Source organism: Vitis vinifera, chromosome 9 (genome assembly GCF_030704535.1).
Source record: "Vitis vinifera cultivar Pinot Noir 40024 chromosome 9, ASM3070453v1".
NCBI classification, from domain to species: Eukaryota; Viridiplantae; Streptophyta; class Magnoliopsida; order Vitales; family Vitaceae; genus Vitis; species Vitis vinifera.
Window position 1 is genome coordinate 6,696,030 of NC_081813.1, and position 25,027 is coordinate 6,721,056.

A 25,027-nucleotide genomic window follows, 5' to 3' on the forward strand; every position below is an offset into this window, starting at 1 on the left:
CAATGATATGTTAGACTGTATTTAACAGCAATCATAGAAAACGTTTTCGATCATCTTAATATTTAAAAGATAAAAAATTTTAAATATTAAAAAAGTTTCTTATAATTATTATCAAACAGATTCTTATGTTGTATTTGTTTTTTGACTGAATAAAAAAAGTCAAAATATTTGAATTTTTCTATTCAATTAAAAATTACTCATTGACATCAATCAATATAATTAAATTAAACTTATTGATAACAAATTGATTTTAATTATATTAATTAATATTAATAAGTTACTTTTAGTTGAATAAAAAAATAAAATATTTTGATTTTTTTTATTTAATTAAAAAACAAACATCAACTTAGTATGATTAGTTTTTTTTAAGATTATATATACTTTAATTTAAATTATTTTATTTGTTTTTAATTTATAATTAATTCAATAATTTATAGATTGAAGTTTGAAGTTTGAACCCAAACCACCGTCACCTTTTCTTCCTCCCTCTTGTCAACACCGCGAGTACAACCACTTTTAATTAATAAATAATGCAATGCTTTTAATAATTGGGGTGGCAAAAAGTTTATACATTTTCAATTAGCCTTTAACCTAATCTAAACCACTTCCCATATTTTTTATTTTTATTGGAATAAAAATAAATTTGTAATAAATATCAACATCAGCTTTTGGTGAAGTTTCAACACTAAAATGATAATTATAGTTTTGCTTCTAAAAGGTCAAAATGGCGTGTGAAAACAAGCAAGGCAATGAGAATGGAAGGAGGGGGGTTGGTAAGGGGGTTATTGGAAAGATACCCTTTGGAATTTTTAAATCTTCCCCAACTGCCTCCGTTCTCTCTCTCTCCAAATTATTATAACTAGATTGGTGATAAATATTATTTTTTATTTTTTATTTAAATTTTTTTTATTAAATATGAAATAATTTTATTATAAAAGAGATTGTGGGTTGGTTTTGACTATTGTTTGTGAAAATAATTTTATGTTTTCTAAAATAAAACTTGAAAAACTCGTCTCATAATTAAAAATTATTTTTTATTTTTTGATTTTAACAATAGAAAATAAGATGTTTTCAGAAAATATTTTTTTAGTTGTTTTTACTTGGTTTTTTACGTTTGTTTTAAACATTAATTATACAAATATTTAAAAAAATTAAAAATAAAATTCTATACATAAATTTACTTTTAAAACATATTTAAAAATATTAAAAAATATGTTAAAAATATTTTAGGTTTTTAAATAAATTTTTATTATATAAAATATTAAAGAATAATTTTTAAAAACTATTCTTAAAGACTGTTTTTCTTAACGGTTTTTAAAAATATTCATCAAACAACCACTTTGATTTTTTATCAATAACGACAAACCAACTTTAATTGTAGTCAATGTTATAGGTTAAGATATGATAATTTTCTTTGTAGAAGTATAAAAAATTATTAATGGCTGCATAAGAAGTTTCTACCCTTGGGTGGCGATCTAAGTCTTGGATATAATCATACACTAAGTGATCATGACCTATGTAATAATAGCGACCTATTTAATAATATATATATATATATATATAGTTGCTAAAATACTATTGAGTTCATATTTTTATTTAAAATTTTCTTAATTCATTATTTGATTTTAAAGTCTTGTCTTTCCTTTATGTCGCTTCATGGCTTTATCTAGACTTGGCATTTACCATGTTAATATGGTCTTTTATGTGTATTATATATTTATGGATGTGAGACAAACAACTTCAAAGAATGAAAAAATAACAAATTATTGGCTCTCGTATTTACTTCGAAGATGATGTGAAGTCCTTGAAAAATCTTATCTTCAACTGGGAAAATGACCAGAATGAGATGGATGGGTGAATTTTAAAAATTATAATAAAAGGATCATAAAATTGAACCTAAATTAAAATATGTGAAATGAATTTAACCTATTTTAAATCAACTTAATCCTATGAGATAATTTGAATATTCAATGCAAACACAATCAGACAAAGGACACAATTTTATTACATGAAAAACCCTCACTCTAATTATGGTAATAAAAAACCATGGTACATAGATTTATTTGAAAGCTTAACGCTAATTAAAGATTTACTTTCTAGTATCTATACCTTGATCCATGTCCATCATGTAGTACCTCTAATGCTCCAGTGGATTTCTCTCAACCTCTAAGGCGATGCAGGTCTTTCCAACAACTAAAAATTCAAAATAATGAATCCTTGTTGAGAGTTTGGGAATGTTAAGGCAAGTTGGGTTGATTATTTCAATGTGTCAAATCCTAAAATGGGTTAAGAGAGGGTTTATATAGGTCTACAAACCTCAGGGATCGGTATATAGAATTTAACAAAAAGAATACTTGTGAATTTTCATCTATCATATTTTGTCATATTCGGGAAGACTGTTCAAGAGCACTTAACCACTGCTTGAGCACCTTTGGTGCTTTAGCGTTGGATAAGCACTTGAGCAGTTCCGATGCTTAAGTGTTGATTCCATCGCTCGAGTGTCTCCTATTTTTTCAAGACATAAATTCAAGCATTTTAGTTTAAAAAAGAGTAATCAATTCACTGTAACTCTTCAACCACATAACTTGCCACCAAACAAACCTTTTTAGACTTATCCATGACTTGTTGATTGAGCCAACGACAACCTCCTTTCAGTGAAAAGTAAGTCACTATCTGAAAAGTTTCCTAAATCAGGATGAATAGGAACAAAATTACCAACAAACAAAATACAAGACTTAATGTCTTGACAATCTCCCGTTTTTGCAATTTTGTAATCCCCCTAATACTCTTAAATGAAGTTTACATAACACTCAATCATGATAATCTAAACCTAAACATCCAAACACATGCTGAGAAGTGAAAAATGCATCATGATTTGGTACATTGTCCTAATACTTGTAATATGCACACATTGAAACACAAATACTTAGGGTAAAGCAATGTGTGTGAGAAAGAGACAAATATAATTGTGTAATCAAGAAACACTAATAGGGAAGAGAAATTAAGATGTGCTTCATGCATGCAAACACATATCAAATATGATTTAAGACATGAATGTGCAAATGTGTATGATATTAGTCGGCTTAGTATGTCAGAATTATCTAACTATGCTCAAAAGCCTCCTAAGTTTCATATTAATTGGTTAAGTATATTTGAATATGTCGACAACAGTTCCCAAGACCCCTTGAACTAACCATGTCTTACATTTTTTTGTGGCAAAATAGACAAAGATATGAACAATATAATCTAAGAAAGAAAGAAACATAATATCCATGTATAAATAAAGTAAGATCTAGAGAAAGAGGTTTTAGATACTACAAAATAAAGATAATAAAACAAGTATCCAAAAAAAAATGAATAATATAAAAAAAAACCGAGCCAAACTAGTTTCAGTGAATACAATAAGATATCCTAACACTAAAACTACATTGCATCATTCGATGGTGATAGTAGAGGACTAGAGCTCGAAGCACCCTAGAACAATGTGATAATGTGGGTGAATTGTCCCTTATGTCCTTAAAATTGAGAGTTTAACTCCCACTCCCACACATCCATACGAGTGGACATGAATCCATACGCAAGTAGAGTTGATCAAGGGAACCTATCATCTATTGGAGAGTTGAGGTATCAACTAGAGGAGCCAGGCAAGCTGTGGAGCGAGAAGGACCCCCTTGACCTCTAGTATGGCACCCACGAGGATTAGGTTCGGGAAAGTCAACCTTTAGGATAGGAAGATCTTACTCCATAACTCTGATCTCCTTCTTCTCAACTACAACCTCTTGAGTAGCCTTCTGTGCAGCTATAGCCGAATGAACAAAGGCTTGTTGAGTTGGTGTAGGGGTGTTAGGATTATAAAATTTGTTAAACTGTTAGTTTGTTGCTGTTAAGCTGTTAGTTTGTTATGTTGTTAGTTTGCTATAACATGTTGTTAGTGTTGTACACATGTAAGCAAGTTTGTTAGTGGGTAGAAACAATTGTGGTATATGTATTGAGGTTTGTTTTGTAAAGGAAACAAAGGATTTGATAAGAACTTCTTCCAGATTTCACTTGGGTCCTTTTATTCTCTTTCACTTATTTATCTCTTTATTCTCTCAATTCTAATACGGTATCAGAGCGCTCAACTTCATCAATGGAGAAATCTCAACAAACACTAGAATCTTCTTTCTCTACTCATTTTGTCCCTATTTCGTTCAATCATTCTACCTTAGTTAATCTCGAAAATGAAAATCATAATTTTCTGATATGGAGAAAATAGATTTTCTTAGCAATTCGTGGTCACAATCTTCAACATTTTGTCATTGGAGCTCGTGATCCACCGTTAAAATTTCGAAGTTCAGAAGATCGATATTGAGGAATAGTGAATCAAGATTTTCTTGATTGGGAACAACAAGATCATTTCTTGGTTTCTTGGCTTCTTTCATCAATGTTTGAATGAGTTCTTTCGAAGTGTGTAAATTGTGAATCTGTTTTTCAAATTTGGAAGACATTGGAAGTATATTTTGCTTCTCAAATACGTGCTAAAATCTCACGGTATAAAACCTTGCTTCAGATCACCAAAAGAGAATATCTGAGTATGAATGAATATCTGCTTAAAATTCGTGGTTTTGTTGATTTACTTGCTCTTGTTGGTATGAATCTCTCTGTAAATGATCACATTGATGCTATCATAGATGGACTGCCTAGTGAATACGACACATTCTTTCTCATAATTAATTGTTGAACTGAGGATTATTCAGTAGAGGAAATTAAGACTCTTTTATTAGCATAAGAGGCTAGGATTGAGAAACATAGTAAGAGTTTAGACTCTGAAACTGTTTTTGTTAATATTACACAAGGTTTGGGTAACTTTAGTAGAGAGAATTTTTCTCAAGGCAGAGGTTTTACTATGGTTTTAAAAACCGGACTGGACCGGCCGATCCGACCGGTCCAATTGTCGACCGGTCCAACCGTCGACCGGTGAACTATCCGGTTCGGTCCGCTCAATGAACCGTTTTGTTATTAAACTGGCATTGAACCTTCCAAACCGACGATTGAACCGTCGAACCGGACGACCCGTCCGGTCTTTTGCAAACCGGTCATAGCTTAAAAACAAGTATTTGTTTACTATGAAAAGGCCCATTCCAGGCCCAATGCTTACAAACTCAACCTAATAAACCATCTTTGGTCCAAGCCACTAGAGGCCTAGTCCAATGATAAGATTAAAACACTATCATTCGGGCCATGTCTACAAGCCCAATTTGCAGCATTTTTTATTTTAATATAACACTTGCAGTTGGGCCATGCTTCCAGGCCCAGCTTGCTGGCTTGTTTGGCTTAAAGGCAAGTTGGAAGGTATTTATAGAGCACATGGAGCACATAAAATTCTTGTGCTTCTGATGTGGGATTGGGAATGAGACTATTAGAGGAAAACATTGCCTCTAGAGGATTGGACGCATGGAACTTTGATTTTATTTCAAAATTTTATCATATAAAATCTTTAAAAAAATGTAAATATTTAAATTCCTATTTATTTGTATAATAATTATAAAAAATAATATAAATTAGTCAATAGAATAATTTAAAAACAATAAAATACAAAGACAAAAGGATAAAATTAAATATTTTAAATTTTTTCATCTTAAATATATTTTCTTTCTTAAATATTACATATTTCTATTTAATAAAATTTAAAATATTAAACTTTATCATTTAATTTAATATACCAAATATAAAAATCAAACATTATTAAAATTTGTAATTTTATATATTTTTAATTTTAATAATATATAAATGATATATTTATGACGTCACTGGTTCGATAGCGGTTCGACCGCCGGTCCGACCGGTGAACCGTGAACCGGTAACTTTTTTGGTTCGATCACCGGTCCGGTTCGATCACCGGTCCGGTTCTGAAAACATTGGGTTTTACTAGTAACAATCAGTTTAGCCCTAATTTTGGCGGAGGTAATTTTTCTCTTAGAGGAAGGGGTGGTTTTCAAGGTAGAAGTGGTTTTAACAATGGTGGTCGGAGATCCTGGAATACTTGGAATAATAATGCTACTGCTAATGCTGAAAAGTTGGTATGCCAAGTTTGCATGAAGTTTGGTCATTCTGTAGATAGGTGTTACTACAAATATGATTCTAGTTTTCAAGGTTCTCGTACTCCTGGTTTCACTCCTAGTTTTCAAAGGTCACCTTAAACACAGGTTCAGGGTGGAAACAAGCCTAACATGCAAGTCCTGATGGCTACACCAGAAAACATTTGTGACACCAATTGGTATTCAGACTCGAGTGCCTCGAACCATGTGATTGCAAATGCCAATAATCTGGTTGAACACACACCATATCATGGCAATGAGCAAGTTCATGTTGGCAATAGTATGAGACTCTTTATTAAACATATTGGTCTTTCACAGTTTTCCTCTCATTTCACTTCTCAGTTTTTGTCTTTAAATCATATTCTTCATGTTCCTAAAATCACAAAGAATTTGTTGAGTGTATCTAAATTTGCTAGAGAAAACAATGTATTATTTGAATTCCATCCTAATTTTTGTCTTATCAAAGATCAGGTTTCCGAAATTGTGGTTATGGAGGGAAAACTTAAAGATGGCCTATATGCATTTGATTCATCACAAATTCAACTTCAAAAATCTGCTCCATCTCAAGTTTCTCTTTCACAAAATGTCACTTCCCGTCAATCTAGTCCTAGTGCAAACTGTCAAGTGTTCGTACATGTTTTAGATCTCAAATCTCAGAATGGTAGCTCTATAGTTGGTCTTTGGCATGACAGACTTGGTCATCCATAATTCAAGATTGTACAAACTGTTATGAGTCTTTGCAAACTTTCCAAATTCAATAAAATTCTACCTGATTCTATGTGTAAAACTTGTTGTCTTGGCAAAATACATATGCTCCCCTTACTTTAGCAAAGACTATGGCTCCACTAGTGGGAGTCTTAGTTTTGCTAATATAGCCTAGGCCTTTCTTATCTCCATGGGACTTACATTTCTTAAGAATATTATTCAACACTTTAGTCCCATGATGGGAGACCTCATTGGAAGAAAATGAAGATTTTTTATTTTCGATTTCTCGAGTTAAAATATTTTTTTTTCTTATGGAGAGATTAATAATAAGACTTAATAAATCAAATTTTCTCAAGATGATTAATCTTTTCTTTACCAAGCAAATCAATCTTAGATTGTTGTGAGTAAAAAACATAATGAGTTTTCAAATATTTTTCAATTAGAATTTGATATTCAACAACAATATTCTCAAGAAAACTAGCATAAACTCATTGTCAGTCTCATGCTCAAAATTAACGGATGCAATCAAAGCCAAAAAATCATTATGTTCATACCTTGCATCCTTAGAAGTTGTGGAATCACTCACACCAGAATCAGTGTTGCTCCAAGTAGCTTGCATGGATTTTTTAAGGTCCTTGAGACTAAGATAGATAGTAGAAAGATGTCCCAAACCTCCACAATTAACACTTAACCTTTTTGCCTTTAAATAATCCTTTGTCTTTTTCTTTAGAGAACCTATCAAATCTTTTTCCATTTCCAAAGTCTTGGTTTTTATTGGATTTTTTTATTAAGTTTCAAGGCTTGTTTGACATATTTACCCATATGAGCAAGTTTTTCTTTATTTATCCCCTTAGGATATTCAACCTCTTTTTCTTCATTCTTAGAAGCCTTAAAAAATTTCATTTAGGTCTCTTAGTGGGGATGATTATTCCCATCAAAATATGGTGAACTATTTAGATGGGCACTAGACCCTGGTTGTTCCATGCTGGAATTATAGGATCAATAGAAATAAGATTTTTATTTAAAATGATGTATTCTTGTTGAGAATTTGGGAATATTAGGGCTAGTTAGATTGATTCTCTTAATATGTCTAACCTTAAAATGGGTTAAGACAAGGTTTATATAGGTCCACAAACCCAGGGGATCAATATTTATAATTTACCAAAAAGAATATTCGTGAATTTTCAAAAATGAAATCTATCATATTCTAGTACATTTGAGAAGATTGCTCAAGTTTACTTAACCATCGCTTGAGCACCTCGGGCACTTAAAGGTTGGATAAACGCTTGATGGTTCCAATGCTTGAGTACTAGTTTTACTGCTCAAGCATCCCCTATTTTTCCAACTCATAAATTCAAGCATTTTAGTTAAGAAAAAAGTAACCGATCCACTCTAACTTTTCAACCACTTAACTTTCCATAAAATAAACCTTTCTAAACTTACTTGTCACTTTTTGATTGAGCCAACAACAACCTTAAATCTTCAGTGAAGAGTAAGTCATTATCTAGAAAGTTTCCTAAGCTAGGATGAATAGAAACAAAATTGCCAACAAACAAAATACAAGATTCAATGTCCTAATAGTCTTTATTTAAATGTTATTGCATCATTTATACTTAGGTTTGAGAATGTGTGATCATAATTTTCTATCGAGCAATACATGATGCTAAAGAATACAACATTAATCATATTTTCTTAATTTTCTTAGGTCATGTTTGATTCTAAAAAAAAATAATCTATTTTTTTTCTAGTTAATATCAAGTATAATTTATTTTAAAATATATATATTTTTTAATTTATATTATTTTGTTTCTTCCTTTCCATCCCACCCACATTTTGAGTTAAGGATGATGTTTGGTACGATTTTTTATTTTTGAATTTTGAAAATCGAGATATAAGCAAGGATGAAAATATCGGTAATCACGGATATATCGGTAATTCGATTTTACGGATATATCGGATATATCGGAGATATATCGGTGGATATTATTGGTAGGCTTAAAATTGTTAAAAACTCATGGAAATGTAAGAAAAACCTCATAATAATATAATTAGAAGTATAATAGACATTTTAAAATTGTTTTATTGAAAAATTTGATATATATATGATATAATTTGCGATATTAGATGTAATTATATCATGTCTATCTATAAGAAATGTTAATTTCGTAATTGTTCTCATTATAAAGTCACATCAAATACTTCATTTCATTAAATAACAATAATTTGTACACATTACATTGCAATGTCCCTTTAGTACCAAAATGAGTTTCGATGTGGTTCAATGGGATTGATAGATGAAGGAACCCCGGCTTGCTGTTGGAGACAATATTGGTACCAAGTCAATGAGCCTCGATAATATTGGTTATAAATTCTAACATGCCATGCATATATCTCTTGAGTCCTGCCTACTGCTTCTACATGGATAGGATACTCAAAGTTCACCCATGTGTTAACGCCAAATCCTTTTTCCATCTGATATGGAATTTGGTATGGCATTTGTCTGGAAGGGGAATAATGCGACATACCATACTCTTCATCTGTTGAACTTGAAGGTTGACCATAACTCATCACATGAGGAGGGTAGACGTTAGCCTCATTCGAGGAGTCACTAAATTGAGTCCCTATACTCATAGATTCAAAACTCCCTGAAAGTAACTCCTCGTTATATGGTTCCATCATTCGTTCTCTTCCTCTATAAGGCTTCCCAATAGCTCCTATGCCTGGACCAGCTCTTCTAGAGCCATGGTCTTCATCCTGTGTGCAGTGTGTGAAATCATTTTCACAAGTAAATTGGTTGATTGGATATTGACTATGTCGACGTTCATCAATATCTCCTCCCCCATTATCACCTCCATCATCAGTTCCACCTCTTGAACCATCGTAACCAGAAGCAGAAGTACCTGCAGCACTAGGTCTACTACTATGGCCAGCACTTGTGGAGTCAATCTCTTGCTGGGAATATGTCGCATGAAGGGAATCATCAGTATCTTTGCTAAAACTTTCAGAGTGAACTTCTTCGGACAACACACGTTCAACATTAACTCCAAATTCTCGAGCATGAGCGGCAATTCATGGATCAGGATTTCCAACTTCGTCATCCAAGTGTATAGGCCTAACCCACTGGAACAACTGATTATCTTCTTCTTCACCCACCTCGGCTGAAATGTCAAGAAGATCAAGGTAATCTTTTTCAGCAACTCGATCATTTTCTGCCTCCATATCGCGTAACTTTAGCCTCATATTATAGTAACAAAACACTAATTGCTCCAATCGAGAGTAGGCCAAACGATTTCGTTGCTTTGTGTGGATGAGAGCAAACGTGCTCTAATTTCTCTCACATGCAGAAGATGACGCAGTTTGTGAGAGAACTTTGATGGCTAACTTTCTCAATGTAGGTGTTTGATTCCCATACATAAACCACCATTCAGCTGCAATGAATTTGATAATCATATAAATACTTATGTGGTGAACTTACAATAATAATAATCAATTTTTTCCTATAAAGACTCACCGGGCACCATGGTTGACCTTGATGCAATTGCCGCTCGATCACCGAATCCTCTTTTTGCATCTCGAAAAAGTACAAGCTATGTATTCAACATTTAATTTGTTAGTAAACGTTCAAATAAATTGATGAATGAAATTATTGTTTTATTGACAAAAATAACAATTTTTTATTCACCTCATTTCCAAATTGACCAAGCGATTCAGTAGTTGGATCTAATTTTGCAAAAACATCATGGACAGCTTGAAGTAGTTCCGGATCACTACCAACTCCACGCCTATATTGAAATCTTGGATTCAAGAAGTATGCTACAATAAAAATTAGTAGAGTTAGTATTTTTTTTTTAAAGAAACTTAAATACAAAGTAAAAACTTATAAAGATATATAGTATTTAAGTACCTGCTGCATGAAGTGGATGTTTTAGTGTTTTCTGCCAACGATCTTGTATTATTTTGAACATCCAATCTCCAGCTCCTTGACGAATAAGGTTCTCTTTCATCACGTGCATAAGCTCGTACACAAATGGCATTGTGGGAACAACTTCAGAATCCACAAGTCGAAGCACCACGTATAATGGCTCATATAATGAAACTATATTTGTCAATCTATCCCAATACGTATGGTCAAACAATAATTGCTCCAATTCTCGTCCAAGTTTTGTTCGACTGAGTTTGTGTTGTGCCCATTCATTACTCATAAACAATTTTTTCAAATCAGCCCTTTTTTTTAGAAGACTGTCAAGAGCAATATAATTGGTAGCAAACCTTGTAGCTCCTGGTCGAACAATGTTTCCACCACAATACTTTCTCATTTGTGCTAGTAACCAACCATGATTGTAAATGAAGTTAGTTATCTTGCGAGCATTGTTTATCACCTCGATAACATTGGGTCTTTTACCGATGTCTTCAAAGATTAAGTCGATGCAGTGTGCCGCACACGGAGTCCAATATAAGTTATACTTCTTCATCAATTGTTTCCCTGCTTTCATGAATGCCGACCCATTATCTGTGACAATTTGGACCACATTTTCCTTACCGACTTCTTTGATAATAGTCTTCAAAAGCTCATATATATACTTGTGGTCTTTGATATAGTTCGATGCATCGACTAACTTAAGGAACACCGTGGTCCCTTTAGAATAAACCATGAAATTAATAATACTTAATTTCGTGGGCCCTGTCCATCCATCTGACATTATTGTGCACCCATATGTCTTCCATTTTTCCCTTTGTTGGTTCACATAAGCTTCCATTTCTTTGTACTCCATTTCCAAGTATTTGTTCTTTATTTCATATGGAGATGGAGGTTCAATTCCCATTCCTGCACTTCATATGTAAAACATGTCACAAAATACTATACTTACTAAAAGTATAACACAATATAACATTTGATAAATTAGTAATTACCTGCTTGTTGTGCACCAATAATCATATTCTTGAAGTGATGAGACTTTGCTTTTGCGGGTGCGACACTCTCATAAATGAAGAATTTGCTGATTAAGCGTCCCATCGTTTCTTTAATTGCACCACCCTTGAATATATCTTTGATATTTTTTTGTTTTGCTGCAGAAGACTTGTAAAGCGAAGGGGCAATAGGGGGTGAATCGTGCGAATGTCGCATACTCTGTGATTTTCGCATCGTCGATGGTATACCAGTAGAAGACTCTCCCGATTTGCGTTTGCTTCCTACAATATTCTCATGTTGTTCACGTTCCCAATTAGATGCTTTCGAGGCACGAACTGCAGATCGATATGCATCTCACTCATCTGGGTGCATATCTGTCGGATACATATACACATCTTCATCCTCAGCATCTTCATCATCATCATCTTCGTTTACCAAATGTGTATGATGCGTCCCCATTGTGCCACGTAATTGACTACGAATTTCTTCAATATCAGCATTTTTCTTTGCTTTTGCTTTTTGTTTGTCATGCACCAACAATCGTATCTCTTCTTTCACTTCGGGCGGCACTCTTGGACACTTTTTGGTGTTGTTATGCGGGTCCTTATGCATTAAATGAGACTTGAATCGTGTGATGCCTCCACTTTTCATTACCAACCCACAAAAATTACAAATTGTTCCATTTCGATTACCCTCAATTGGTAAACAATACTTCCAAGCCGGATCTCGCCCTGGCACAGCAGAACCACCTTCACTAGCCATGCTAAATCTATTGCAAGAAAAATACACTTAAATTTAAATCTATGTTAATTAAACAAATTAAATAAATTACCTAAGTTAATTTTTAAAATCTAAATGTAATTTTATGACAAATTTACTAAATATTGAAATTAATCATAATTGAATATGAAAAAAAATCGCGATAATATAAAAAATTGAGCATATTTAATATTCCATATATAGTAGTTCATGTTAATTTAGCTAATTAAATAAATTACCTAAGTTAATTTTTAAAATCTAAATGTAATTTTATGACAAATTTACTAAATATTGAAATTAATCATAATTGAATATGAAAATAAATCGCGATAATATAAAAAATTGAGCATATTTAATATTCTATATATAGTAGTTCATGTTAATTTAGCTAATTAAATAAATTACCTAAGTTAATTTTTAAAATCTAAATGTAATTTTATGACAAATTTACTAAATATTGAAATTAATTATAATTGAATATGAAAATAAATCGCGATAATATAAAAAATTGAGCATATTTAATATTCCATATATAGTAGTTCATGTTAATTTAACTAATTAAATAAATTACCTAAGTTAATTTTTAAAATCTAAATGTAATTTGATGACAAATTTACTAAATATTGAAATTAATTATAATTGAATATGAAAAAAAAATCGCGATAATATAAAAAATTGAGCATATTTAATATTCCATAATTAACCATGTTAATTAAATTAATTACATAATTTACTATGTTAATTAAATTAATTAAACAATTTAGCTAAGTTAATTAGTTTAATGTAATTCTAAATACGAATTTAAATCACAAATAATCATCTAAAATAAATATATCATAACCTAAATTAATTCAATAAAAATATACAAAATAATTACAATTAAATGTAAACATACTAATTAATTAAAAATACATGAATTAATTATTGCAAACAAAATTAATTATAATTTCAAACAAACATACCTTAAAATGATTGAATAATTGAGCAATCTTGGAAAAAATTGGAGTAGTAAGAGAGGAAATGAAGAATCAAAGCAAAGATGGATGAAATTGATGCAAAATTGGCTATTTATAGATGAAATTTGGGCCAAAATAGCCGTTGGAACCTTAAGTTACCGTTTAAAATTAATTTTGGCCGTTGGATCTCTTTGTTAACATTGGGATTCAAATCTGGGCGTTGGATCAACACGGGCGTGATCTGGGCCGTCAGATCACGCTGGAGAGAGAGGGCCGATTTTTCGGAAAAAATCGCCAAAAAATCGGCGATAAATCGCCGATAAATCGGCGACACATGGGATTCTCAGGCGATTTTATCAAAAAATCGCCGATTTATCCTGTGTCGCCGATATATCGGCGATTTTTTCCGAAAAATCTGCCGGCCGACTTATCTCCTCCATTTGTCGTGTCGCCACCCGCCGACACGCGATATATCGACGATATTTCGCCGATTTTTGCCGATTTTTTCCTCCTTGGATATAAGAAGGTTTCTTATATAAAGAATTAGTGAATATATAATATACTTAAAAATAAAATTTTACTTTACATTAGAAAGTCACTTAACTTGATTGTATTATAAAGAATCAATTATACTATGTTTGATTCCATAAAATACTAAAAAAAGATTAAATATATTAAGTGAAATGATTATTATATTTGGTTTTATTATGAAAAATATGAAAGAAAATTAAATATAATTAAATTAATAAGAAACTTACATTTTTTAAATTATTTAATTTTTATGTAGAAGAGTTAAATAAGTGAAATAAATTTGATGTAGGATTTTAAATCTATTTAATTTTATTTTTTATTTTATTTTTCTCATATTTTCTTTCAAACTTTAATTGAGACAAATATAATCTTAGTATTTCCATGCAAGGATAAGTTATAATGCAAAAATAAAAACCAGAGGTGTAATTTACTTGGGCCACGGGTGTGAAGGGCATGGGTGAAGTCACCTGCCTTAATTATGAAAAAAATGAAGAAATTAAAAATGGGAAATAATATAAAGTGTCAAATATTCATATTTTAAATGAAATTTGAGGTGTGGAATCAAAGGAATTTTGAAAAAAAAAATGAAAAAATATTTTAAAATATGATAATTCAAAAAATATTTTAAATTTATGACAATGAGGAGAAATCCATTGTTTGAAATTATATTTTAAAAATACAATTTTTATAAAATAAAGTTTTTTTTCAAAAAAATTACTTTAAATTGATATCTTAAGAAATGTCGTAGATTTGAAAATAGTTTTAATAGAATAATATTTTATATCAATATAAAAAATGTTTTTTTTTTTTTGAAATATCGAGATTTGAATTCACTTGGTAGAAGGTTGAGTTGAATGTGGAACATTTAAAGTGTGTTTTATAATGATTTTAGAAAGTGTTTCTAATTTTTCTATACGAAAGTACCATAACCATCTAAATCTATGAATTTGGCTATCATTTGTGATTATTCTACTTCAAAATCTTAAATTTATCTTTCACCATCACGTCCTTATTCCTTATCTTGAATTTGATTCCATCTTCATCCACAAATGAGACTTCACCTTTACGTGTATGAGACTTTCTCTTCTTGAAAGTGAGTTGTTGAACAAGAGATTTTTTTCAAATGAACAAGATGCAGAGAAAGTGAACGTTACGAGTCTATTGACTTTTCATGAAATTCTTATTCTTTTGAAAAGGGATGAAAGTCGTAAGAAATGGGTTAAAGGCTTTATTGGTAGGGTTGGCAAATAAATTTTTTATTTTTCAAATATTAGAAAAATTTAAAACACATTTTAGAATCATTTTCAAACACTTCTTTTAGAAAATATTGAATTTTACTCCCATAAATGCCCATTTCAATGAGATTGTACGTTTTCAATCCAGGACAAGTCTTGTTTGGATGACTCATCCACTCACAATGCATCCATTTATAATGCCATGGCCCATGGTGCCTTGAATTCCACCTTTCCTTGGAAAAAAAAAATCATTAATAATTGTCATCTAACTCAATCACGTGTAACAAAGACTAGTAATAGAAATGCCGTTGCAACCAATAAATTTCTTAGCCAATATGCTTTAAAATTCAACCACCATGCTTTGAAAATAAAATTTATTTGATTTCTATGTTTAAATCACTTATTCAAAATATAAAAATTAATTATTATGAAAATAAAAGTTTACTCCTATTATGATTTCAATTTCCATTTTTTATGTGATATTTTCATTACTTTTGCTACCAAACATATTCTACAACATATGGATATTCTCATAAAATTTAAGAGTGTTTAGTTATCGAAAAACTACTAAAGAAAAAATATTAAAAAAAATATTTTTCTCTTAGTTTCACTATATATATAAATAGATATAATTAAAATTAGTTAAAAATTTATATAATTTAAAATGATTTAGTTTTTATATAATAAAGAAAAATAAATAAAATGAGTTTAAAAAAATATATGAAAATAATTTTTTAATTTTAATTTTAATTTTAATTTTTTTTTTCATTTTTTCCCTTTTATTTTTTTTCTCTACTTTTTTTCACACTTTTCCTCAATTTTTTCGGTAATCAAACTTAGCATTAAAAAAAAAAAAATTGATTTTAAGTATTGAAAATTACTTTCAAGTATTAAAAAAATCTTCTATTTTTTTTTTCTGCACTTTCCCTCATTTTTTTTCGGTAACCAAACGTAACATTAAAAAAAATTGATTTTAAGTATTGAAAAGTACTTTCAAGTATTAAAACAAATCTTCTATTTTTTTTTTCTTTATTTTTTTTCGTTTTATTTTTTTCTGCACTTTCCCTCAATTTTTTTCGGTAACCAAACGTAACATTAAAAAAAAAAAATTGATTTTAAGTATTGAAAAGTACTTTCAAGTATTACAAAGTTCTTCTAACCCTTCGAAAGAATCTTGTAGCCTATTATAAATTTATAAGAGTTTTTCAACAGTCTAAAAACTTTGACCACCCTCCCACGCAAGGAATAGAAGGATTGAGAGTATGGGAAGTCCCTCCATATATTTAGGTTGGGCCTAGACATGGGCTTCAACCCATATATTTTGGGTTAGGTTCGAGTTGTTCGAACTTTAACCTAAATCCAACCCAAATTGAGATTAGCTTGAAAAAACCTAACCTAAGACAATTCAAGTATTGAAAATGATTGCTCAAACTCATCCAAATGTTGGATTGGGTTCGAGTTGGGTGGGGTCAACTTACCCTAGTTACACTCTTAATGGATTCAAAAGCAAGCTTGTGTTTTTTTTTTTTTTTCTTTTATTTAGTTTTTATTAAACACTTTCACATCCATATTTTATTCTTATTTTTCTCAAATTAGGTTTTCTTTATTATAAGCAAATAATTAATCATTTTAACTAAAATAAATAAAACACATTAGTATTGATTCTAGAGACAACAACTCAGGTACTACAAGCCATGGTTAGGGGTGTAAGTGAAACCTTAAAAACAATCAAAATGATCCAATCTAACCTATTTGGTTTGGTTTTCATTTGCAAAATATTTGGTCCAATTTGAGAAATAAAAAAATCGATTAAGTTGGTTCAATCTTTTTTTATTTATTATTTTTAAATATTTGACAAATCCCATTAAATCGAAACTATATGCATCTCCACATCTACTTTCACTTCTCACTAGGTTATTTGTTGTCATTTACCCTCCACATAAAACTAGCAACACCATATGAAATGCCAAAAAAATAAATGATGGAGCCCTTTGTGAGGAAATGACAACCCGAACATAAAGTGGGTTGATGTTTACAAAAATTAGAAGGAAAATGGGTCCTTGTCTCAACTTCACCATTTTTAATAAAAGAAACCCGACAACCTCCCCACATTATCCACAAGTTAGCAACCAAAACTTTTTTTTTTCAATTTTCTTATTCTTTATTCTCCACCATTTCTTCCACTACAAGTTGTGATTTTTCTTCCATTATAAATTGAGTTGTGAATTTTTTTGGTTTGTGTTTAGTTTGGTCATTGTTAATGGAGGAGGTGTATGTGCAGGCCCTAGATTTCATAAGTAGATTTAAGTTTAGGTATTCTACTTTTTGATTTGTATAGTAGTGATTTATAAAGATAGACTTGTTTGAATGAACTTAGTCCATTTTCATTTTAATAGGTTTGCTTTTATGAGTTTGGATGGATTCCTTAAATGGGCATGTTTTATTTGTTTTCTTGGAGGTTGAAGTCTTAATTAGGCTTAAATTTATCCTTTTGAACCGAACCAAACTAATCTCAATGTGCTTGATTTGGTCAATTTGCTTTAGATACCAATTGATCAAATCGGTCGATTTGATCAAAATGTTGCTTAATAATTGACTAAACAGAGCCTCCTTACACCCTTAGCCACGGTAATTCTATCTCTAGTGGTTTTAATAGTTTTTATAACAAAGATTCATGATTAAGAAAGTGACAATGGAACTAGTATGATGAACAATCCTCCACACTTTGTCAAGTGAGTTGATTCCTACTAAAAAAGAGTATGTTTTTAGATAATAATTGTTATGGATTTCACATCTTTTGAGTGGTAAGTATGCCTTAAATACTCAATTAATATACTTGCACTCTTGCAACGCTACTAACAATTCTTTTGAGTTGTGGAAGTAATTTTAAGATACAATTGATGATAATTTGTACAAGGGAGATATGCTCATGAGAAGAATGAAAGTTAGGTGGATTATGTTGGCCATGATGCAAGAAGATGGTTAAGTGTGGAATTTACGAGGATAAGATGAAAACTCTATTTGAATGAAGAGAGTTTTTGCATGAACTAGTCAAGTTTGCATAGCTATGCAAACTAGCTAGATTGGCAATTGTGCACTTCTAGAGAGTTTTAGTAGTTCAATTCAAATGTTATATGAAGTTTTGCATAGCCATGCCAACCACACAGAAAGATATACTTAAAGTTGGTTTAAAAGGCATTTTCGCATGGAAAAGGTCAATTTAATTCGTATAGCCATGCGAACTTGACTAGATTGACATGCTTTAGTTGTTATTTGGCTTATAAAGTTGGTAGAGAGAAGTGAAGTTGGCATACTCACGCAAAAATGAACAACAAAGCGTAAAATGGTGCTAAAACCCATCTTCAACTTTGCATGCTCATGCGAATTATGAGAAAATCTAAGAAGATGGTGTGTTAATAATGATGACTACTAAAAGAGCAGATATGTTGGAGGCCTTTTTTATTTTCTTGTGATGGGTAGAAGATACTTTGTAGATTGGAGGTCCTCTAGGATACCAGATTCCCCATTTTGTGTCGACCAAGGAAAGAGACAGGGTCATGTCAAAAACTCCTGCATGATATATTACCATTACATTGAACTCTTTAGATTATGATGTTATGCCCACTCACAATTCTGTGAAATGGAATGCATAATTTGGAGTAGTATTTTGGACTTTTTCACTATTCAGCGTAGCAGTTATGCAGCTGAAATGTGGTCCAGACTCAATCTTTTCCCTATATATACCTACTTGAAAACTTGATTTGCATCAAGCATTCAAAAAAATTGCAGAGAGACAGAGAGAATGAAGACTTTTGGCTTAAAAGCAACTTTGCTCCTAATGGCCATTCTCTTTTTTACAGATTTTTTGAATGTTGAAGGCCAGGTTTGTCACCCAAGTGGCAAGATTAGGTAAGAAACCCCCTCCTGGAGAATGCAACCAAGGCAATGACTCTGATTGCTGTAAAGAAGGAAAGCTTTACACAACATACAAGTGTTCTCCAACAGTATCTAGTCATACCAAGGCATATCTTACTCTTAATGGCTTTGAGAAAGATGAAGATGGTGGTGCTCCGTCTGAATGTGACAATCAGTACCACTCTGATGACACACCGGTTGTGGCACTGTCAACTGGATGGTATAACAAAGGGAGCAGGTGCTTAAATAACATCACTATTACTGCTAATGGGAGGAGTGTGGTGGCTATGGTAGTCGATGAGTGTGACTCAACTATGGGATGTGACAGTGACCATGATTATCAGCCTCCATGTGCCAACAACATTGTTGATGCCTCAAGAGCTGTGTGGGAAGCCTTGGGGGTGCCTCGTGACCAATGGGGAGGGCTTGATATCACTTGGACCGATGCTTAATTTCATGCAGTCATCTATGTTTAAGAGTATTGTTGTTCTATTTCGTAGTATGTATCTTATGTAAGGTTGAATGTTGTCTTGATACCCCCTCCATCGTGTCAGATAATAGTAAAATCTATTGAACTTATCTAGTTGAAATCCTTTCTAGATGAATGAGGCACCAAGATTGTCTGCAATCTGTCATTACCTAACCAATATAAAAATCAATATTGGCCCAGTCTCAGAACCAAGGAAAACATACCCTAGACAGAGTAGGATCCCTTAAAAGAGTTACCATTATGATGGTATAACATAATTAGCTAATTAACAATTAGCTCAAATAATTAATCCGCTGGACTATCTACGTTCACTGCAATGATGGTGAAGGTGATGATGATGATCAAGAAAGAAAAAATAAAAGGAAATATACAAACAATAGCTTAGAATTTCGACAACAATTTTCAACAATTCATTGAAGGGAAGAACAACTTATTCTAGATGAAAAGAGAGCAAGAAATCCCCATATTTTATTTCATTTTTATCATTCTGAATTCTAAAGAAGTCCCAACTCATAATATCAGCATACTCATATCATATATTTGATTATTCTACCACTGCCTGAAAAAAACAATGAAAGTTGTCAGTCCGATTCCTGAAATCCGCATTCTGAAAGGTTTCTTATAAGTATTAAAGCTGAACAGACGTGAGCATGATTAAGGACCATGAATTGGTACCATCAGTTTAAATGATAAAAGAGTATTAGGGACTCATGATTATACCATTAGAGATATAAATCACTAAAACTGCGGATGCATTATTGCCTAATGAAATATTTTCTCACAGGAGTTCAAAGTATGTGGTTTCAGTTGTAGGCTTTTGAGTCACAGATTATGCATACTTGGATTCAGATGAAGGCCACATCTAAAATCCCTCTATACAGTTGTGCAGATCACAGTCCAAGTCCAAAGTGAAACTATGATGCAGAAAAGACAAACTATACATAGATATGTTATATTAATGTTAAATAAAGTCAACGATTCTTTTTTCTTTTCTTAATCTAAGACCAATCCTCTGTTCTTTTGTTAAGGGGGGAGTTGGAAGGGGTTCTTTTCAATAGTGGATCTAACTCCATTGTCCAAAACAGCTAACCAACAGGGTAATAAATTAAGCAATCCAACAAGAGGGTGATGTGATGTTATGACCTTTAACAGCAGCTGATTTGTTGGAGGCCTTCTTTGTTTTATTTATTGGCTGAAGGCACAATGGAAGTCCTCTAGGATACCAGCTTCCCCATTTTGTTTCAGACAAGGAAAGCGACTGGTACATGTAAAAGCATCTTCCATATTATATTACCATTATAGTTAATTATTCTAGATTATGATTCCAAGCCACCCACAAGTCTAAAAAAAGTATGCATAATTAGGATTGGTATTTTAAACTTTTAGTCCATTCAGCGTGTCAACTATGTTGATAGAGGGTACACATTGTTGCTGGCTGGAACATTGAGGTAATTCCAAACGTAATGATGCCTTCAATTGTCGTCTTTCCTAGCAAAACCAGTAGGACGTTCGGATTGCTGTGAAGAAGGCAAGCTTTACACAACATACAAGTGCTCTCCACCTGTCTCTAGCCATACCAAGGCATTCCTCACTCTTAATGGCTTTGAGAACAATGAAGATGGCGGGGCTCCATCTGAATGTGACGGCCAGTTCCACTCTGATGACATGCCGGTTATGGCACTGTCAACTGGGTGGTACAACAAAGGGAGCAGGTGCCTAAACAACATCACTATAACTGCTAATGGGAGAAGTGTGGTTGCCATGGTAGTTGATGAGTGTGACTCAACCATGGGATGTGATGGTGACCATGATTATCAGCCTCCCTGTGCTAACAACATTGTTGATGCCTCAACTCAAGAGCTGTGTGGAAAGCCTTGAGTGTGCCTCATGACCAATGGGGAGGGCTAGATATCACTTGGACTGAGGCCAAATTTCATGCAGTCATCTATGTTTCAGAGTGTTAGTCTGTCTTGCTGCTGTTGTTCTATTTCTTAGTATTTATTCTGTGTATGGTTGAATGTAGTCTCGATACTTCCTGCATTGCATCAGATAATACTAAATCTATTGAACTTATCTAGTTAAATCTGCAACCTATTACTGCCTAACCAATACAAAGATCAACATTGGCTACAAGATCTTCCTGGTCTGAAACAAACCTAAGACACAGTAGAGATCACTGAAAAGAGTTACCAAATAAAGCTGTGACATTGTGAGGTTTTCATATGATGGGGGCAACTCACAATTTTCTTATGTGTTCTGGAAGAATTTTCTCGGTTATAGTTATGATGGTCAAACATATGTAGCTCAAATAATTAATCTGACGGACTATATAACTAGATTACAATGAAGGTGATATAGATTTTTTGTGATGATCACTCAAAGGGAAAAGAGAAAAAAGAAAAGCAACCAATAGCTTAGCATCTCTGCTGCTCTGTGACAACAGTTTCATCAAGTCATAGAAATAAAGAATAGCATATTCTAGATGAGAAGAAGCCAAGAAATCATCACACTTTATTCATTATACGACTATGGTATAAACATACTGCCAATCACTAGGCCATAAGAGTTTCCTTCATAGAGGATTGCAATGAGACTCAAACACACAAATATACTGATATTTCACCACTGTATGAAAAATACAAACAAAATTGTCAGCTCAACTCTCGAAATTCACTTGTTCAAAGGTTTTTTCAGAGTTAATCTGAATAGATGTGAGCATGATCCAGGACCAGTTTCGTCAATATGAAGATTAAGGACTGAAAATTACACAACTAAAAGTACAAATTGCCACAAGTGCCGATTCATCATAGAGTAATGAAGTATTCTTTAATAGGAATTCCAAGAAGTATGTGGTTTCAGTTGCAGGCTTTGAAGTCAGATTATGCACAAATTTGAATCCCAAAATTTTTCATCTAATATTTAGATTCAGGGGGGAAGATCACATCCAATATTACTATACACAACTGTTCAAATCAAACTCCAATGCCAAACTAAAATTATTAGTGCAGAAAAGACGATTGTGCATAGATCGTTACGCTGATGATAGATAAAGCCAACAGAATTTTTTATCCAAGACCAATACTTTGTTTTCTTGTTCCTGTTAAAGGGGGAAGATGGAAGGGGTTCTTGTCAATAATGGATCTAACTCCATTTCCCAAAAATTCCAACCAACTGGGTTATAAATTAAGCAATCTAAGAAGAGGGTGATGTGATGTTATGACCATTAAAAGAAGCTGATATGTTGGAGGCCTTTTTTGTTTTCTTTATTGGCTGAAGACACAATGGAGGTCCTCTAGGATACAGGTTCCCAATTTTGTTTCAGACAAGGAAAGCAACAGATAAATGTAAAAGTGACTTCAAATTATCTTACCATTACATTTAATTATTCTAGATTATGATCTCAAGCTGCCCACAAGTCTGTAAAAAGGAATGTATAATAAGGACTAGTATTTTAAACTTTAGTCCATTCAGCGTGGCACTTGAGTTGATAGAAGATACGCATCATTGCCATATAGTGATGCCTTCAATTGTTTTCTTTCATAGCAAAACCAGTCGCACACTAGCTCTATATTTTATGTAGATTATCAGAATGCCCCTTCTTGGAACCATACCACTGCAATACACAGATAATAGATATTTACACAAGGTAGTTTTGTAAATCAAATGCCCCTTCTTGGTCATTTGATTTAGGCAATTTCTATATATATATATATCCACTTGGGAACTTGATTTGCATCAAGCATTGAACATAATTGCATAGAGAGAGGCAGAGAGAAACAGAAAGAATGGAGACTTTTGGCTTAAAAGCATCTTTGCTCTTAATAGCCATTCTCGTTTTCACAGATTGTTTGAATGTGGGAGGTCAGGTTTGTCACCCAAGTGGCAAGATCAGGGGTAAGAAGCCCCCTCCTGGAGAATGCAACCAAGGCAATGACTCTGATTGCTGTAAAGAAGGCAAGCTTTACACAACATACAAGTGTTCTCCAACAGTATCTAGTCATACCAAGGCATATCTCACTCTTAACGGCTTTGAAAAAGATGAAGATGGTGGTGCTCCATCTGAATGTGACAACCATTACCACTCTGATGACACCCCGGTTTTGGCACTGTCAACTGGATGGTATAACAAAGGGAGCAGGTGCTTAAACAACATCACTATAACTGCTAATGGGAGGAGTGTGGTGGCCATGGTAGTTGATGAGTGTGACTCAACCATGGGATGTGATAGCGACCATGATTATCAGCCTCCATGTGCCAACAACATTGTTGATGCCTCAAGAGCTGTGTGGAAAGCCTTGGGGGTGCCTCAAGATCAATGGGGAGGGCTAGATATCACTTGGACCGATGCCTAATTTCATGCAGTTATTTATGTTTCAGATGTTTTCTGTGTTACTGCCTTTGTTCCTATTTCCTACCATGTATTCTGTGTATGATCAAGCTTAGTCTTGACCGTTCCTACATTTTATTAGATAATACTAAATCTATCAGATTTCTCTATTAAAATCCTTTGTGAGTGAATGAGAAACTGGGACGTCAAATCTACAATCTATCACTGCCAAACCATTTATGTAATCTTCCTATAAATAGCAGTTGAAGATTCTCATTTAGAACATTTTTTACACTTTTTTTATTTTGGAATTTTCTAGAGATTCTATCTCTTAATATAATTATCTATTTTCTTTCATTTTCTTAGTATTCAAACATGCCTTGTGAGACCAAATCTCTAAGCATGAATGACTAAATCTCGTTTTCTCGGAAGAAAGAGGATCTAAAGACAAGATTTATGGTGAATTAGAGAAATGAAACTTAATTTTTCAAAGTAAATTGATCCAATTGATTGATTAATTGAACTTTAAGGAATTTTCTCTTCAATTTGTCTTAAATGACTACTATAATGCAAACTAGGTAGATTTATTAAATTCTTAAAGTTAGATTTAATGAGATCGAATAATTGCATTATACGAATTATTGGAAGATGATTTAAGATGAATTGAATATATATACGATTTGAGTTGATCTTTTGAATTAAATTACCTAATTTGAAGAAAAATAGTATCTAGTCGTAAAGCTAAATAAAAAATCAGTTTAGATGAGAATTTATATTTTCACTTTAACTTGACGAAGAATAGATCTCGATACCAAGTCACCATAGAGATTGTTTGGTATAAAATCCTAATTTCGAGAGTTTTTTTCTATTAATTTTCTTTCAAAATTTGATTGTATTACATTGAATTGTTTTTCCCAAAATTGAAATAATTGTTATTTTCATTTTCATCATGAATTGTTATTCCATTTTTACTTGATCACTTTCATTTCATTTCTTTTTATTTAAGTCTTAATCGTCGAAAATAATCCATTATAGTGAATGATGCCTAAAATCATTATACTACCATAACTTTTGCTAAAAACCATTTTTGATAAGACAAAAGTTACCATTACCATAGTGAATT

General features: G+C 32.2%; 1 protein-coding gene, 1 non-coding gene and 1 pseudogene across 2 annotated transcripts; 2 read left to right on the top strand and 1 right to left on the bottom strand.

Moving 5' to 3' along the window:
- Window positions 1-3,737: 3,737 nt before the first annotated feature.
- On the bottom strand, window positions 3,738-10,984 carry LOC104880263 (uncharacterized). The gene is made up of 4 exons (XM_059739550.1): window positions 10,687-10,984; window positions 10,465-10,595; window positions 10,294-10,369; window positions 3,738-3,799 (listed from the first exon to the last, which is right to left on the bottom strand). Exons 1-4 carry the CDS (start codon window positions 10,982-10,984, stop codon window positions 3,738-3,740), a joined length of 567 nt encoding a protein of 188 aa, XP_059595533.1.
- Window positions 10,985-18,974: 7,990 nt separating this feature from the next.
- LOC100264620 (uncharacterized) lies at window positions 18,975-23,929 on the top strand. Its single transcript, XR_002030813.2, has 2 exons — window positions 18,975-19,533; window positions 23,444-23,929. It is a non-coding gene; the product is annotated as an uncharacterized LOC100264620 (transcript).
- LOC132254345 (putative ripening-related protein 2) lies at window positions 20,149-21,541 on the top strand (annotated as a pseudogene).
- Window positions 23,930-25,027: the final 1,098 nt, after the last annotated feature.